This window comes from Phyllobates terribilis, unplaced genomic scaffold (assembly GCF_046119375.1).
Source record: "Phyllobates terribilis strain yellow unplaced genomic scaffold, ASM4611937v1 Scaffold_7__3_contigs__length_470593459, whole genome shotgun sequence".
NCBI classification, from domain to species: Eukaryota; Metazoa; Chordata; class Amphibia; order Anura; family Dendrobatidae; genus Phyllobates; species Phyllobates terribilis.
This window is the reverse complement of record NW_027362767.1, coordinates 426,688,713-426,703,899: the sequence shown is the minus strand read 5'-3', so window position 1 is coordinate 426,703,899 and position 15,187 is coordinate 426,688,713. Positions and strand designations below refer to the sequence as shown.

The window sequence follows — 15,187 nt, the reverse complement described above, 5'->3', positions numbered from 1 at the left end:
TCCTGGAGAACAGGATAAGTCCCATAAGATTGGAGAAGAGCAAATGCTCCTATCTTCAAAAAAGGAAAGAAGGAGCAAGGAAATTACAGGCCAGTGAGTCTTACTTCTATACCATGAAAGATCTTTGAACAAATTATTAAACAGCATGTATGTAAGTACTTGGTCAAGAATACAGTAATTAACCAGATAAATAACAACATACTCACAAGGATTTCAGGAACATAACGTTCAACTCCATTGAAAATTTAATTTACAAAAAAGACCCTCAAGAAATAAGAGAGCTTATAAGACCAGAGTTTTAGAAAAAAAAAATTAATACTTTATTTATACATAACATGTTAAAAATATTATGGTGCTGCAAAAAGAGGGCACAGCCAGCTCACACATTATTCAAGTAAAGGGTATGCTGGAAGCAAATTAGTCCAATGTCATTGAAATACATGCACTGTGCATTGTTCACTTTAACCTTTGAAGTATTGACTGGATTCCATTTTTTCTATTGAAGGATATAGACTATTTATAGCTAAATATGTATTTTGATATATTTTTGCATGTATTTCAATGACATTGGACTAATTTGCTTCCAGCATTCCCTTTACTTGAATAATGTGTGAGCTGGCTGTGCCCTCTTTTTGCAGCACCATAATATTTATAACATGTTATGTATAAATAAAGTATTAAATTTTTTTTTCTAAAACTCTAGTCTTATAAGCTCTCTTATTTCTTGAGGGTCTTTTTTGTAAAGTAATTAACCAGAGCCAACATGGGTTTGTAGCAAACAAGTCATGCCAGACTAATCTAATTTCCTTGTATGATGAAATCACTGACTGGGTGGATCAGGGAAATGCGGTAAATATAATATATCTCGACTTCAGAAAAGCATTTGATAAAGTATCACATACTATCCTTATTGAAAAAATTACCAAGTATGGGATTGAAAAGGCTACAGTTGGGTGGATTCATAACTGGCTCAGTGATCATACTCAAAGAGTGGTAATAAATGGTTGAATATCCAATTTCAAGAGTGTTTCAGGCGGGGTACCACAAAGCTCTGTCCTGGCCCCAGTGTTGTTCACCATTTTTAGAAATCATCTAGATAAGGGAACTGAAGGTAAACTAATCAAATTTGCAGATGATGCAAAGCTAGGAGGGATCGCTAGAGAAGACAGAGAAAGGATTGAGAAGGATCTAGATAAGCTTGAACAATGGGCAGCGACTACTAGAATAGTATTTAACAGGGGAAAATGCAAGATTCTACATCTGGTCAAGAAAAACGAAAATGACATCTACAGAATGGGAGGAATAGAACTAAGCAACAGCACGTGTGAAAAAGACTTGGGTATAATAATAGATCACAGACTGCACATGAGTCAACAGTGTGATGCAGCAGCAAAAAAGGCAAACACAGTTCTGGGATGTATTCAGAGAAGCATAGAGTCTAGATCACGTGAAGTAATTATCCCCCTCTACTCCTCCTTGGCCAGACCTCATCTGGAATACTGTGTCCAGCTCTGGGCACCACATTTTAAAAAAGACATCGAAAAACTGGAACAAGTTCAGAGAAGAGCTGCCAGAATGGATACCAATCTGCAAACACTGTCCTACAAGGAACGGTTAAAGGATCAGGGAATGTTTAATTAGCAAAAAAGAAGGCTAAGAGGAGACTTAATAGCTGTCTACAAATATCTGAAGAGCTGTCACACTGTAGAGGGATCATCCTTATTCTCATTTGTACATGGAAACATGAGAAGCAACGGAAGGAAACTGAAAGGGAGAAGATACAGATTAGATATTAGAAAAAAACTTTCTGACAGTGAGGTGATCAATGAGTGGAACAGACTTCCAAGAGAGGTGGTGAGTTCTCCTCTTGGACGTCTTCAAACAGAGGCTGGACAGACATCTGTCTGAAATAGTTTAGTGAATCCTACATTGAGCAGAGGGTTGGACACGATGACCCTGGACATTCCTTTCAACTCTAACATTCTATGATTCTATGAAGTATTTATCTCATCCCAGGGCTGTAAGTTCAGTTACACTGCTCAGTAATGCTGTATATGTCTTCAATGCTTCTGATTTCTAGTAAATATTTATCTTAGCCCAGTGCTATATTTACAGCTACGCTGCTCAGTCCTCCTGTATCTGTCCTCGATGCTGCTGCTTTCTAGTAAGTATTTATCTTATTCAAGTGCTGTAAGTACAGCTACACTGCTCAGTGCTGCTGTATAATGTCCTGAATGCTGCTACTTTCTAGTAAGTGTTGATCATATCCCAATGCTGGATTCACAGTTACTCAGTACTGCTGTATAATGTCCTCTATGCTGCTTCTGCTTTTGAACATGTGCTACATTGAGATAGGAGAGCAGGAATTGTTCAAATCAAAGGGCAGTGTAAGAACATATAGACTTTCTATTGAGTCTGTAGACCACTCCATGCTCTATAATTGTCTGATCGTGCTTCTGCTCCTCGATTTGAGTGATCATTGGCAGTGTCTGAATTATTAAACAATTTACTTACACTTCAAAGTGAATCTGTTGCTTGATTTCCAATTATAAACGTCATGCATTATTAAATAGGTCTGTTAGATCTGATGTATTTACTTTGAAAATCAATGTAAGAAAGGCTATATAATCCTGACATTAAAATCAACATTTTATGAGCCCAGCCAAAGAAAGAGAGAGATCTCCTAAGTCCAACTGTATTTATTGTTTGCACGCCCAGCTTGACTGACAGTTGCAGCTTATATTGAGTATTGCGAAATTCCAGAAGCAGCAGGAAGGACAATGAGGAGCTGTCAGTAAGGGAATGTGATTGAGACAGAACTTTTACAGATTATACAATCTAACTTGGATTTTCACAGTAAGTACACCAGCCTCATCAGGTGTAAGAGATCTATTTAATAATGTATGCACAGCAATACCCACTCCAATACCTGCCGGGTCCCTGCACTGCAATACACACTGCCAGCCAATCAGAGGCCGGCAGCAGACATTGGCTTGTCAGTGACGGGTGGCACATGGCAGTGATGTAATGTGTTGACCGTGCTGACACGCCAAAGTCAGCTGCCGGCTTCTGCACTGGCCATAGAAGAGGGCGACGCATGCCGTGGGAGCGGTGGAAGGTGAGAAGACTCATTTGTTTTTTAAACGTGTTGGATAAGAACAAAGAACATAATACTAGGAAAGGGCGCAGAATCAGGGTTATTATACCAGGAAAGGGCCCATGATGGGGGCACATTACACCAGGAAAGGTCCCAGGATGGTGGCACATTACACCAGTAAGGGGCCCAGGATAGGGGACATTATACCAGAAAGAGGCCTAGGATGGAGGACATTGTTATAGGATGGAGCTCATGATGGAAGCTTTATTACTGGAAGGAGCCATGATGGGGCGAGATTATTACAGGAAGGATCCAGGATGGGGGACATTATTACATGGGGGGGGTGAACACACATAACTTTATAGGGTATAGAACGCTACAAGGACCTATATATCTGACCAACATGCAGGTGGGGGCCCAGGTCCAGATTTTGCCCCAGGGCCTATCGGACTATAGTTACAGCACTGCATGTGATGATCATGGTATACAGAGCTCTGACATCTGTAATGACGGGTTCCATTTGATGACTAGAAGTAGAGATCTTAAAAACGTGCGGATTTGATATAGAAAGTGTAGATTAAATGGATAAAATATAAGTCCTCGGTTTACTGTAGAATAACCGGATTACTTTTCTTGTTTCATTAATAGGATTCCACATTCTGCAGATCTCAGAAGGATGCACGCGGTGTGATAACGGCTCGGTCCAGGCTACATTAAGTCATCGCTATGATGGAGATCCATTTATGTCTTTCAATATGGAGACAGAGAGGTGGACATTGGAGACGCCGGAAGCCGAGACGATCGCACAAAGCTTTAATTCTAATAAAACTGTACTAGAGCAGATCCACCATGATATGACGAATACCTGTGTGTCACACATCACCGAGCTGCTGGCACTGGGAAACTGCACATTTAATAGGAAAGGTAACGCAGACACAGCTCAGGGTGCGTTCACACTTCTGTTCCAGCCTTTTTCCATCAAAAATTGATATGACTCGCCCCCTGGGCCGTGGGGCACGCGGAGCCGGGCAGTAGGGAGACGCTGGGAGTAGTAGTGGCGGCCCGGTCCCGCGGGTCAGGGTGGTCAGACCAATGGTAGTCTGCTAAGTGCTGTTGATAATGTCCGACTACGCCACCCGTGGATTTGCGGTCATTAGGAACCGCCGCTGCAGGGCAGACCGCTGGGGCTGGTGATGTAGGCAGCTGGGATGGTGTGACTCCCCACGGGAAGAGTGCAGCCCCAGGGCAGTGTAGTGGAAAGTGGGAGTGATGGTGGTGAGAGTCCCAGTACCGGTAGTGCTGGAGGCGTGAAGGAGCACACAGACAACAAGTTACAGTCCAGGGTCTTTACTCACAGTTCGTTTGTTCCGGGTCACTTCTGTCAGCAGTGACCGCCCGAGCCGTGCTGCGTCCACCAGGTGAGGGGCTCGGTCAACTCCCAGGCAGTTCAGGAGCATGGCACAGGACCCCCTTTAATCCTTTCTCTGGCCTGCCTCACCAGTGACCCACTTTTGTCCGGTCGCCGCGGACCTGCGCAGGTATACGTGGGCCCCGTTCCCCGCTGTCCTTTATGGTGCCTTCCTAGCAGGTTTGATGAGGTGTCGCACCAATAAATGGTCACAGCCTCCGGTCTTTGGCTGAGGGTTGTTTCTCCTCCACCAACTTGGGATCCGGTACCCTTAATCTGCCTGACCCTTCACCCTGGATTCTCGTGGGTTCTTAGGGTCCCTTCCATCTTCTTGTTCCTGAGCCCTTATGTTTCTCTGTCTCTTCTTCTCCTTTTCCGTTCCTTCCTGTTCCTTTCTGTTCCGTTCTCTTGGAGCTGAGATGAGCCAAAATCTCAGCTCCCCTTCACCTCCTCCTCGGCCTCTCACTAGGCCCTCCTGGAGTAGAGCTCCTACAGAGCCTCTACTCCATGTCTTCTCCTCTGACTGAACTGAACGAACTTCTTCTCTCAAGAGCTAAGATGGTGCCCACCTTTTATACCTCCCTCTGACCATGAGCCCAGGTGACCAGCAAAAAATGAGCTCCTTCCTACTCTCAGGAACCAACCCCTATCTGCCCCTACAGCACTGGGTGTTCCACCCCCCTCCCCACTCCAGACAGGGACATAGTTGGTCGTGCCTGCACTTCTGTCTAGTGGGAGCACCGTTGAGTTGCCCCTCGGAAATGGGGTGTGTGTGCTGTATGCAGCTAACTGAGCCCTGGTCCATACTCCATCCTTACCTGGGAGTGGAATATCACACCTCTGGTCTGAGGTGCAATAACCCTGTAGCGGCCGAACCCTCGGGGCGCTACAGATACATTTTCTGCCATATTGCTTCGGGGTTTTTTCTCAGCCGTTTTAAAAAAATTGTTTAAACCATGTAAACTTTTTCCTGGTCACTTAGCAATGGACTGTATGAAAATTTTAATAAGCGGTAAATTGCAAAACTACTTGTTTTTACACCACTCTCCGACAATATCCAGCTGTGAAGATGGGAATTGTCCTATAGCTCTTCTATCTATCTGTCAGCTTTTTCGCAGGGTCAAAACTAACGTTAGTGACACCTAGGTAGAAATCCTAAAAGTCGATATTGACCCTTTAACGAGCTACACATGATTTAGGATAAGGATCCAAAAAAGAAAGTACATTTCCAGACTCATGTTTTGGGGTGTTTGCCCCTCATCAGTGCAAAGCATGAGAGCTGTTAGGCTGGTTGAGAGACCTCTGACAGAGGTTGTAAGGGGAAACTTTTCTTTTTGAAGAGTGCCAACTCAGTGTAAGGAGACTTATAGGCTAAGACTAGAACGCTAGTGCCACTGATTGGATGTAGCAAACTTAAACTATCATATAAGTCAATATCGTCCCTTGCCACAAGACTTAGGAGATGAAGAAGCCAATCCAGACTCTCCATTTGCAGATACGTGTTTTTCGGGGTGTTTACCCCTTGTCAGTGAAAAGCAGGAGGTCTGATTTGGCTGGGTGAGAAGCCTCTGTTCAGATGTTCAAGGGGGAACGTTTCTACTTTGTGCCGTATTTTTGGCAGCATGACTTATTTAGGTTATACGCTCACAATGATGGATATACCACAATCCAACATGTTCAGCCACACAGGTGCTTGTGGGAAAGGGCCTTTGATATGAAGCCGATCCTCCTGTCTTGAGTTATGGATAGTTTCTCCTCTAAGGAAACATGGCACTAGATGGGTGGTCTTTTTGGCTTCTGATTTGGATTTAGATTCATCCAGTGGCCACTGCAGAGAAATCTGTAGCCAGGGAAATCCAGCAAAATCACCTGTTTGCCAGGGAACCAAACCCATGGCAGTCAGATTTCTGTTGTGGCTCTTATGTAGGTAGGAATAAGTCCCAAACTTGGTAAGATTAAATCATGTTTTTCCTCTTACAGAAGCCCCAGTTGTGAAGGTGTCCAATTTTCCTGTAGACCATGGCACACTTAGGGTGCACTGCCGGGCGTATGGACATTACCCCAAAAACATCTCCATAATGTGGTACAAGAATGGACAACAGATATCGGAGGAGATGATGGAAAGGATGACCCTGCCATTACTGGACCTGACGTATCTGACTTCTCTATCGTTTAATGTCACATCCATGGCTGATGATGTGTATACCTGCAGGGTCAACCACAGTAGTATGCTGCGGGACTTCACCCAGGACTGGAGTAAGTCTAGTAAGATATTATATACTGATTATAAGAATCCAGAAAGCAAATAAATATCCATGATATTTAGATGTACTCTAATGCAGCTGAGCTGCGTGTTAGTTTTATAATTAGGTTAATGGGGTAATCTTCTGTATGTATTGGCCTATAACTGCAATATGTCATTACATAATGAGGTCCAAACTCTGGGATCTACACCTATACTGAGAATTAATACAATGCTGTATTGCCACTCCTGGCTGTGCTGTAAAATGAGCCCCTGAACCTCTGATGAAGCAAGTGTGGTGGCGAAACATGTCAAGGGAAGGTGACCTTGTTTCTGAGTTTTTATTCACTACGGTGGTTGTCGCTGTCTGGCAAACACACCATCAACATAACTAGTGCAGCAATAGAAATAGTTCTCTCAATTAGGGAGCAAAATTGGAAAATCCAAACATTAAACACTAATTATACCACCATAATAATTTAGATAGTGCTTTTAAAAAAGCTAGAAGGTATGATTGAAGAGGCTTAACATTTTTTATGTACATTTGGACAATTGTATATGTTTAGAGAACTGCAGTCAGACACGGTTTATAGCTCCACTGCCTCCTACTACAGTTCCTTTCTCTCTTTGGTGAACATTCAGGGTCTCCCACTCCCACATGACCTCCTCATCCTGCCCCCTCTCTGTTGGAGTCCCTCAAGACTCTGTCCTAGGACCCCTACTCTTCTCCATCTATACCCTTGGCCTGGGACAACTGATGAAGTCCCATGGCTTCCAGTATCTTCTGTACGGTGACGACACTCAGATTTACCTGTCTGGCCCAGACGTCACCTCTCTGCTGTCCAGAATCCCAGCATGTCTATCAGCCATATCCTCCTTCTTCTCCTCCCGCTTCCTCAAGCTCAATGTGGACAAATCTGAAATCATCATCTTTCCTCCATCTCCCGTATCTTCCCCACCTGATCTATCACAATATGACATCACGCTTTCCCCTGTACCGGAAATCCACTGCCTTGTAGTAACCTTCGTTTCTGCCCTGTCCTTCAAACCACACATCCAAGCTCTCTCCATCTCCTGTTGCCTCCAGCTCAAAAATATTTCCAGAATACGTCTTTTCCTCAGGGAGTATTTTGAGGCATTCACAAAAGATGAGTTTTCCTCCATCTCACGTATCTTCCCTACCTGATCCATCTATCACAATAAATGACATCACACTTTCCCCTGTACTGGGCATCTGCTGCCTCAGAGTAACCCTTGACTCTGCCCTGTCCTTCAAACCCCACATCCAAGCTCTCGCCACCTCCTGTCGCCTCCACCTTCAATCTACTAAACTGCTTGTGCATGCCCTCATCATCTCCCGCCTCGACTACTGCAACATCCTCCTCTGTGGCCTACCTGCTAACACTCTCGCACCCCTCCAGTCCATCCTTAACTCTGCTGTCCGACTAATCGAATCCATCTCTCTCCTCGCTACTCCTCCGCTTCTCCCCTTTACAAATTCCTTCATTGGCTCCCAATTTCCCAACAAATCCAGTTCAAACTACGAACATTGACCTACAAAGCCATCCATACTCTGTCTCCTCCATACATCTCTGAACTAATATTCAGATATTTTCCCTCATGTAATCTCCGGTCCTCCCATGACCTCCTTCTCACCTCCACACTTATTCGTTCCTCACCCAATCGCCTCCATATCTTCACAGTTTGTTTTTATTTTTAACTTGAAACCCTATTTCTTGCTATCAAATTAATAGCTATATGATGGAAGGGAAATTATTCAACTCTACTGTCCTGGATTAGTTAATTCAATAGTCCCATATGAAAGCATAGTACACCACGATAGGGGAGGCCCAAAGAAGTTTTCAAAGGTTTGGGATTTTTGGATTCTTCACACTCGACAGTCACATCAGACAGAAATGTCATTTCAATGGTTATCTCTCGTATAACACATTCCCGTAATTCCCCTGATTAGTTTTTTAGTTTTTACTCGCAAAACAAGTTCTATATCTCCCCATTATTGACCCATTGTAATTTGTAGCTTAGCTCTGGTTGCTTGTATTATACTGTATTATATTTGCGTTGATTTCTTACATTGTTTTATTCTTTTTGCTATATGGAACGTTTTTTATGACTTTGGTTTACCGCTGACATCTGTGCACTGTATGGTTTCCTGGTATTATATTTTCGAGCTATATTTTTCTGACTAATTCCCGTTGATCCTCCCATAAATCACCAATGATCTGTAGTTACTTGTACTCTGTACGTTCGGCACCAGATGTCAATAAAACGATTAATAAAAAAAAGGACAAATCCCAAGAACCGTTAAATGATGGCAGTTCTCAGTGATATCTTACGTTTACTCCTCTCTGCTCATTGATATTAATCGTTGACTCTGATAAAACTTTGTGTGTTTTCTTTACTCAGGAATTTCAAGTGATTTTGGAAATCTATACAGCGCCCCCTCTGGCCGATTTGTAGGGACAGTGATCGCTATCTGCCTGGCCGTCATCCTCATCGTTGTCTTCATTGTATTTGGTTCAGTTTCCTTTGCAAGAAACAGGAGACAATGACGGATATTCCTATGGAAGAGACTTATGGAGTGGGGTAACACAACTGGCCGTAAACCCTCCGAACTCCTCCTTACATAAAGCTGATTATCATTTCACCAAACTAATGGTTGTTCCACAAGTATGGTGGCGTCTGATGGTGCAGGAAACTTACACTGCCTTCAGTTATCGTGACAACACTGACGCGTCTGTATCTGCCAATCTACATATATCTACGTATCTGCCAATCTACATATGACATTACTGTGAGCCGGCCGCCGGTTGTGTCTGCTCTGTAGGACAGTGATGTCCTTCAGGAATCACATGATGAAGGATGATTGACAATGATTTTTGCGTTGGCAGCCATGTTTGTCTGTATTTATGAGCTGTCCATTATATGGTATATACAATAACCTATGGGGACAGAGAACTGATTTACTTCTGTTGGTAATGTTGGGTGTATTCTATGGCATTTATTTCTAATGTAGAATACAATAATGCCACCCCCTAAAGTAATGATGCCACCTTTGTGTCACTGTCCAGAAAAAATAAAGTTTATGCTCCCTTAAAGTTTCCTTCTCCCCTGCGTACAGAGCGGCTGGCACCGGTGGAGCAATGTTCTGACATCACTATGGTCATGATTCCGGCGTCTTCTAGGTCATGCACCACCTGTGGTCTACTGGGCAGGGGGCCTGTGCTTCTCTGCTCTGCCACATGTTACAACTACATTGGCTTCATGTGGCTGTTGATACCGGGGTGGACATCTGCAGCAGAATTATGGGGATTGTGCGCTGCGCTAGCGATGCCACTGACCACTAGTATGGGGCACTTTTATCTTTGTTAGAATGGGGCAACAGTGCACTATTTTCTATGGGGCTACTGACGTGCTGAATTTGACTCTTTTTTTGCAGCCCCAGAGAGAATGAATGCGCCGCGGTTGGGTGCACTGCTGCTCCATTCTACCCGTTCTGGCAGTTTGTGTAGTTCCTGCTAGTCAGACCCTTCTGTAATGCACCTTTAAACGATAAAGATGTGAGAAATTAGTAAATTTAGCAACATTTGAATATTTAGCGATGCTCCAAAAAGCTCCGCTCAGCTCCTCACCTTGGTGCTCGCTGCTTTCTTCGTGATGCAGAATGACAATAATGTCATTGCACCGTCTGCATCGTTTAGCAGAAGCCAAGGCAGCAGCTAGAAGACAGCGGGGGACATCAGTCTGGAGGTCAGTTTCTTGCTTTGTTGCTGAGACTCAGTGGGCTTAATTTCTTAATTCAGGGATTTTAGTGGTATTGGGCTGTCATCTAGTGGTAAATTCTGAGAATACAGTTCTCAAGAGCTTTCTGTAGGAAGCATGAATAGGAAGCAGCAGCAAAGTTTAAAGTTGAGCATGTAAGTAGGGGGCAGAGAGACCGGATATCACTGTACCCTGTGCTGTGTGCACGGCGCATACACCGACTCACGGAAAAGAATCAATAGGAGCTGTATAATGTGGCTTCATTTACAGTCATCCAATTGTAAGGTGCCCCAGCGAGGTAGTCGTGGGCGAGCTGTAGCCCCCTCTCGCTCTGGCACCCTACAGACAATTCGTGTCCTCCCTCTGATGTGTGGCTGTGTATGTGGTGCTCTCCACTTACTTCAAACCATCCGATCGTGGCTGTCTCCAGGCATTTCTCTTCTGGGACCAGGGCAGCAATAAATTCAGAGGACACGAGGTTCTTAACCAGAACTTGGACTTTACTTGGGGAAGAGGAATATGTACAGTATTTACAAGCAGATATAATGGATAAGGCCGGACAGGTTATTATCGCTCTCACAGGCGCTGGCAACATCTTCAGCCCTGGTTCCCTTTTTAAGTGAAGCATCTCTGTGACTCTAATCTCTGGCCCAAGAGACTCTTCTGAAATATGAACAGTGATCTGGATCCGATATCTCTCCCCCACGTCTTAGCCTGGAGTCCTATTTATCTTCCTCCACTTCCTGCAGACTAGAAGTGCCCCGGGTCCTCACTACCTTTGATGAGTTTCTCCGGCCGGCTAACAGGACTCTTGCTCTTGCGTAGGGAGACTTTCACACTGGTGATCCCACTGTCTGAGGGTATGGAGCTCCCGTCTACCCTAGCAGCCAATATATATTCAGGCTGCCTGTATGGTTCTCTGTCCTATCTCTTACTGCCCTCTGGACACTAAAACAGAGGCTTTTTGCTAATGTGCCCAGCCTCTGTGAGCTGTCATCACAAAACTTTAACCCATCACTGTCTATAACACTGCTAGCCGACTCAACCTGACATCTGCACCCAGGACAGTGGCATCTTGTGGCTGATTACAGGTACTGCAGCCCACAAGGAACTATGCCAGAGCTAACCCCTTAGCTTGGCCTACCACAGTTCAGAGAGGATTAATTAAGGGAACACTTTCCTTAACTACTTCAGTGCCTAGGGAAGGCTACGTCCTTCCCCACTATTACATTCCCCAACACTTTAATGTTGGTCGTCTCCGACCACACTAAGCAATCAATACATATCAGCAGCTATGACATCATATACATTTACTAAAACATTTTAGTACATGACTGGTCCTGAAGTCTTCTTCTTGAGTAGGAGACCGGCCCTTCTCGGTTAAGGGCCCTGGAATAGCAATTCAGGACAGTCCATTATCAACCTTTCAAACTTCTCAAAGGTGCCGGTCCTTCTTGGTAAGGACCCTGGAAACACAATGTCCGTGTCCATATTTTTAAGACAAGTTACACACCATTAGCCCTCAATCTTCTTCAAGGGCTGCATTCTGAGGCACACAGTCACGGGTAACACTCCATGAGTCTCTTTCTTCTTGGCCCTAGCGGGGGTCACTGGTTCTTCCCGCTAGGCCGCAAGTCTCTTAGATTTGGAGGATATCCATCCTCAAGGTGTGCCTCAGCGTTTTAAATTCCAGCAGAAAAAGGCGCAACAAGCGCAACAAAAATAAAAATAAAAAGTAAAAACAAAAAGAGCAGCTCTCTTGGGCACACAACTTTTAGTGCTGCTTAGGGCCTTCCTGGCCTGGGAGGTAGGGGAACAGTCCTCCATTTTTTCTCTCCAACTCAATTCAACATGAGGCACTCCGCCCCCATTGGGTAACAGTCCCAGAAACTGGACCACCACTGGTGGGTCCTGATAAAGGAAAAGGTGAAAGGTCAACGGACCTTTTAGCCAGCCAGCTCACTTCTTCCAGGCCTCCCCCCATTCCTTCATGAAGGCGTCCCATGCTGCAGATGAAGGTGGCTTCCTCCACCTCCAAGGCTGGTCAGGATATCGGCTAGGCCCGGGGTCCTCGTCCGAGGAGGTAGCGCTGCCACAGCCAACTTGAGTAGGGCCATAGCTGGTCACTGTAAAGCTGTGAACTTTCTGATTGACACCAGCCTGAGCCCTGCCGACGGCTCCTTGCTTAACCGCCTCAGCCCCTTCTGGGTGTTTGGTTGCGGAATCAGCCTCGTTGGGAGAGTCGGCTCCACTGCAGCTCGGGAAATCTTCCTCTTCTAAGAATCCATACCTCTCACGGACATGGAACTCGAGGACTCGCCCCCGAGTCTGGGACGCCTTCACCGACTCCCTCCTTGCTGCGTTGGACCCCTCCAGCCAGCGTCTTAGGAAAATATTGCTCCATCGCCGCTGCTCTCGTGGCGTCATCAGGGGGTTGCGGGTAGTTCACTTCAGACTCCCGAGCTCGGCATAACGCTTTGCCGAAGGGGAGTTGACGGCCTCCATTGCCAGCTGCCAAAAACTCTCCCGTGCGGCCTTCCATTTAGGGGGCCTCGCCTCCGCACCATCCCCTTCAGGCCTTGGGCCCCCTGTCGCTGCGGAAACTATCGCGGCAGCTGTCATCACAGAACTTTAACCCATCACTGTCTATAACAGTGCTAGCAGACTCAACCTGACATCTGCACCCAGGACAGTGGCATCTTGTGGCTGATTACAGGTACTGCAGCCCACAAGGAACTATGCCAGAGCTAACCCCTTAGCTTGGCCTACCACAGTTCAGAGAGGATTAATTAAGGGAACACTTTCCTTAACTACTTCAGTGCCTAGGGAAGGCTACGTCCTTCCCCACTATTACACAATGTGGAGGTACTTGCACTTTTAACATTGCAGAACATCAAATATATACAGTCTCTGATATCTCCTCCTTTCGTCGCGCCCGAGTTTGTGTCTCTCCAGGGCATTATACCCCTCTATCACAGGTGATCACCCATATCCAGATCCAGTGAGGTTCGCATCCAAGTGGAATTTTCTGCTGCTCTCCACACCAGTCACTCTCTGTGTCTCTGCGCTTCAGTCCTTTGCCCTCACAGTTACCTCGTAGTGTCCTCACAGAGCCCTTATATTGCCCTCAGTGTTCTCATTGTGATTTCACAGTTCCCTCATACTGCCCTCATAGTCCCCTCATAATTCCCTCACAGTTCTCTCATAGCCCCCTCACAGTCCCCTCACAATCCCCTCATAGTGACCTCACAGTCCCCTCATAATGCCCTCACAGTTCTCTCATAGCCCCCTCACAGTCCCCTCATAGTGACCTCACAGTCCCCTCATAATTCCCTCACAGTTCTCTCATAGCCCCCTCACAGTCCCCTCACAATCCCCTCATAGTGACCTCACAGTCCCCTCATAATTCCCTTATAGTTCTCTCATAGCCCCCTCACAGTCCCCTCACAATCCCCTCATAGTGACCTCACAGTCCCCTCATAATGCCCTCAGTTCTCTCACAGTCCCCTCATTGTGCCCTCATAGTAACTTCACAATCTCCTCACAGTGCCCTCACAGTCTCCTCATAGTGTCTCCTACGCAAATGACAGTCACAGAGGCACACAGTTCAAAATGATACACAAAAAGGGTGAGCCAGCTCCTAAATAACCTCCGTCTGTCACGTACACTGTCTGCCCAGCCTCCTGGACAACTGGACAACAGACCTTAAAGAGCATTGTCCACATTTTGTGACTTTTCTTTTTACATTTTTTGGCACTATACCTTAACAAAAATATAAGGGAGCTGCAATCTTTATATGCTTCCACCCCGATGCGCGTTTCAGACCAGCCTTCATGACGAAGCCCCCTGACAAAGGCTGGTCCGAAACACGTGTTAGGGAAGATGCACAAAAAGGTTGCAGCCCCCCCCCCCCCCTTATATTGGTGTCTATTTTAAGGTACTGTGCCATGTACAACTTCTGTGACCATGTAAAATTTCTGTTATGGTCTGATTTCTTATGCTTATGCCTGGATTACCACTGACATGCCACTTGGCTATAATGGAGGGAGTACAAATATATACATTGAAAGTACAGAGTACCATTGTGAAGGTACCCATTGATAGATATATACAGTAATAAGATGAACCAATTCTTTTGTAGAATTTCTCTGAATAGTTTATGTTGACAATTGTAAGTGGTGATGAATTTCACACTGTGCTCAAACTTTGTCTTATCTGTATTAGAACTTGTGAGGAGGGAGTCCTGGCTACAGGTATCTCTCACTTTTTCAAAAGATCCATGATCAGGTCCATGTGGTAACCCTGCTTGAGAAATTTCTTTTTCAGGGTACCCGTTTGATCACTAAAATCTGATTCTGAACTACAGTTCCTCCTGATCCTTTGAAATTGATCGTATGGTACAGTGCCAGCAAAAAAAATCTTTACATATAAAATCCACATCATTATTTCACTTTTTAAAAGTGTACACAATGGGGGAGATAATAAAAAACTGTCTAATATTAAAGCTGGCTTTGTTGCAAATATCAACCAATCAACGCTCAGTTTTCACTTCTCTGGTAAAGCGAAAGCTGCACTCTCATTGGTTGTTATGTGCAGCTCAGCCAGTTTTGCTATTAGGCAGTCTTTTATTATCTCCCTCAGTTTTTTATTATCTCCCACA

The 15,187-nt window shown here is 45.1% G+C and overlaps 1 protein-coding gene across 1 annotated transcript in view; it reads left to right on the top strand.

Annotated features, from left to right (window-relative positions):
* Positions 1 to 9,839, top strand: part of LOC141155196 (major histocompatibility complex class I-related gene protein-like) — a 100,501-nt gene extending 90,662 nt beyond the window's left edge. The window contains exons 3-5 of the mRNA XM_073641930.1: positions 3,746 to 4,021; positions 6,486 to 6,761; positions 9,172 to 9,839. Of these exons, the coding sequence (XP_073498031.1) occupies positions 3,746 to 4,021; positions 6,486 to 6,761; positions 9,172 to 9,317 (698 nt within the window). The 3' untranslated portion in view covers positions 9,318 to 9,839. The remainder of the gene's footprint in view (positions 1 to 3,745; positions 4,022 to 6,485; positions 6,762 to 9,171) is intronic.
* Positions 9,840 to 15,187: the final 5,348 nt, after the last annotated feature.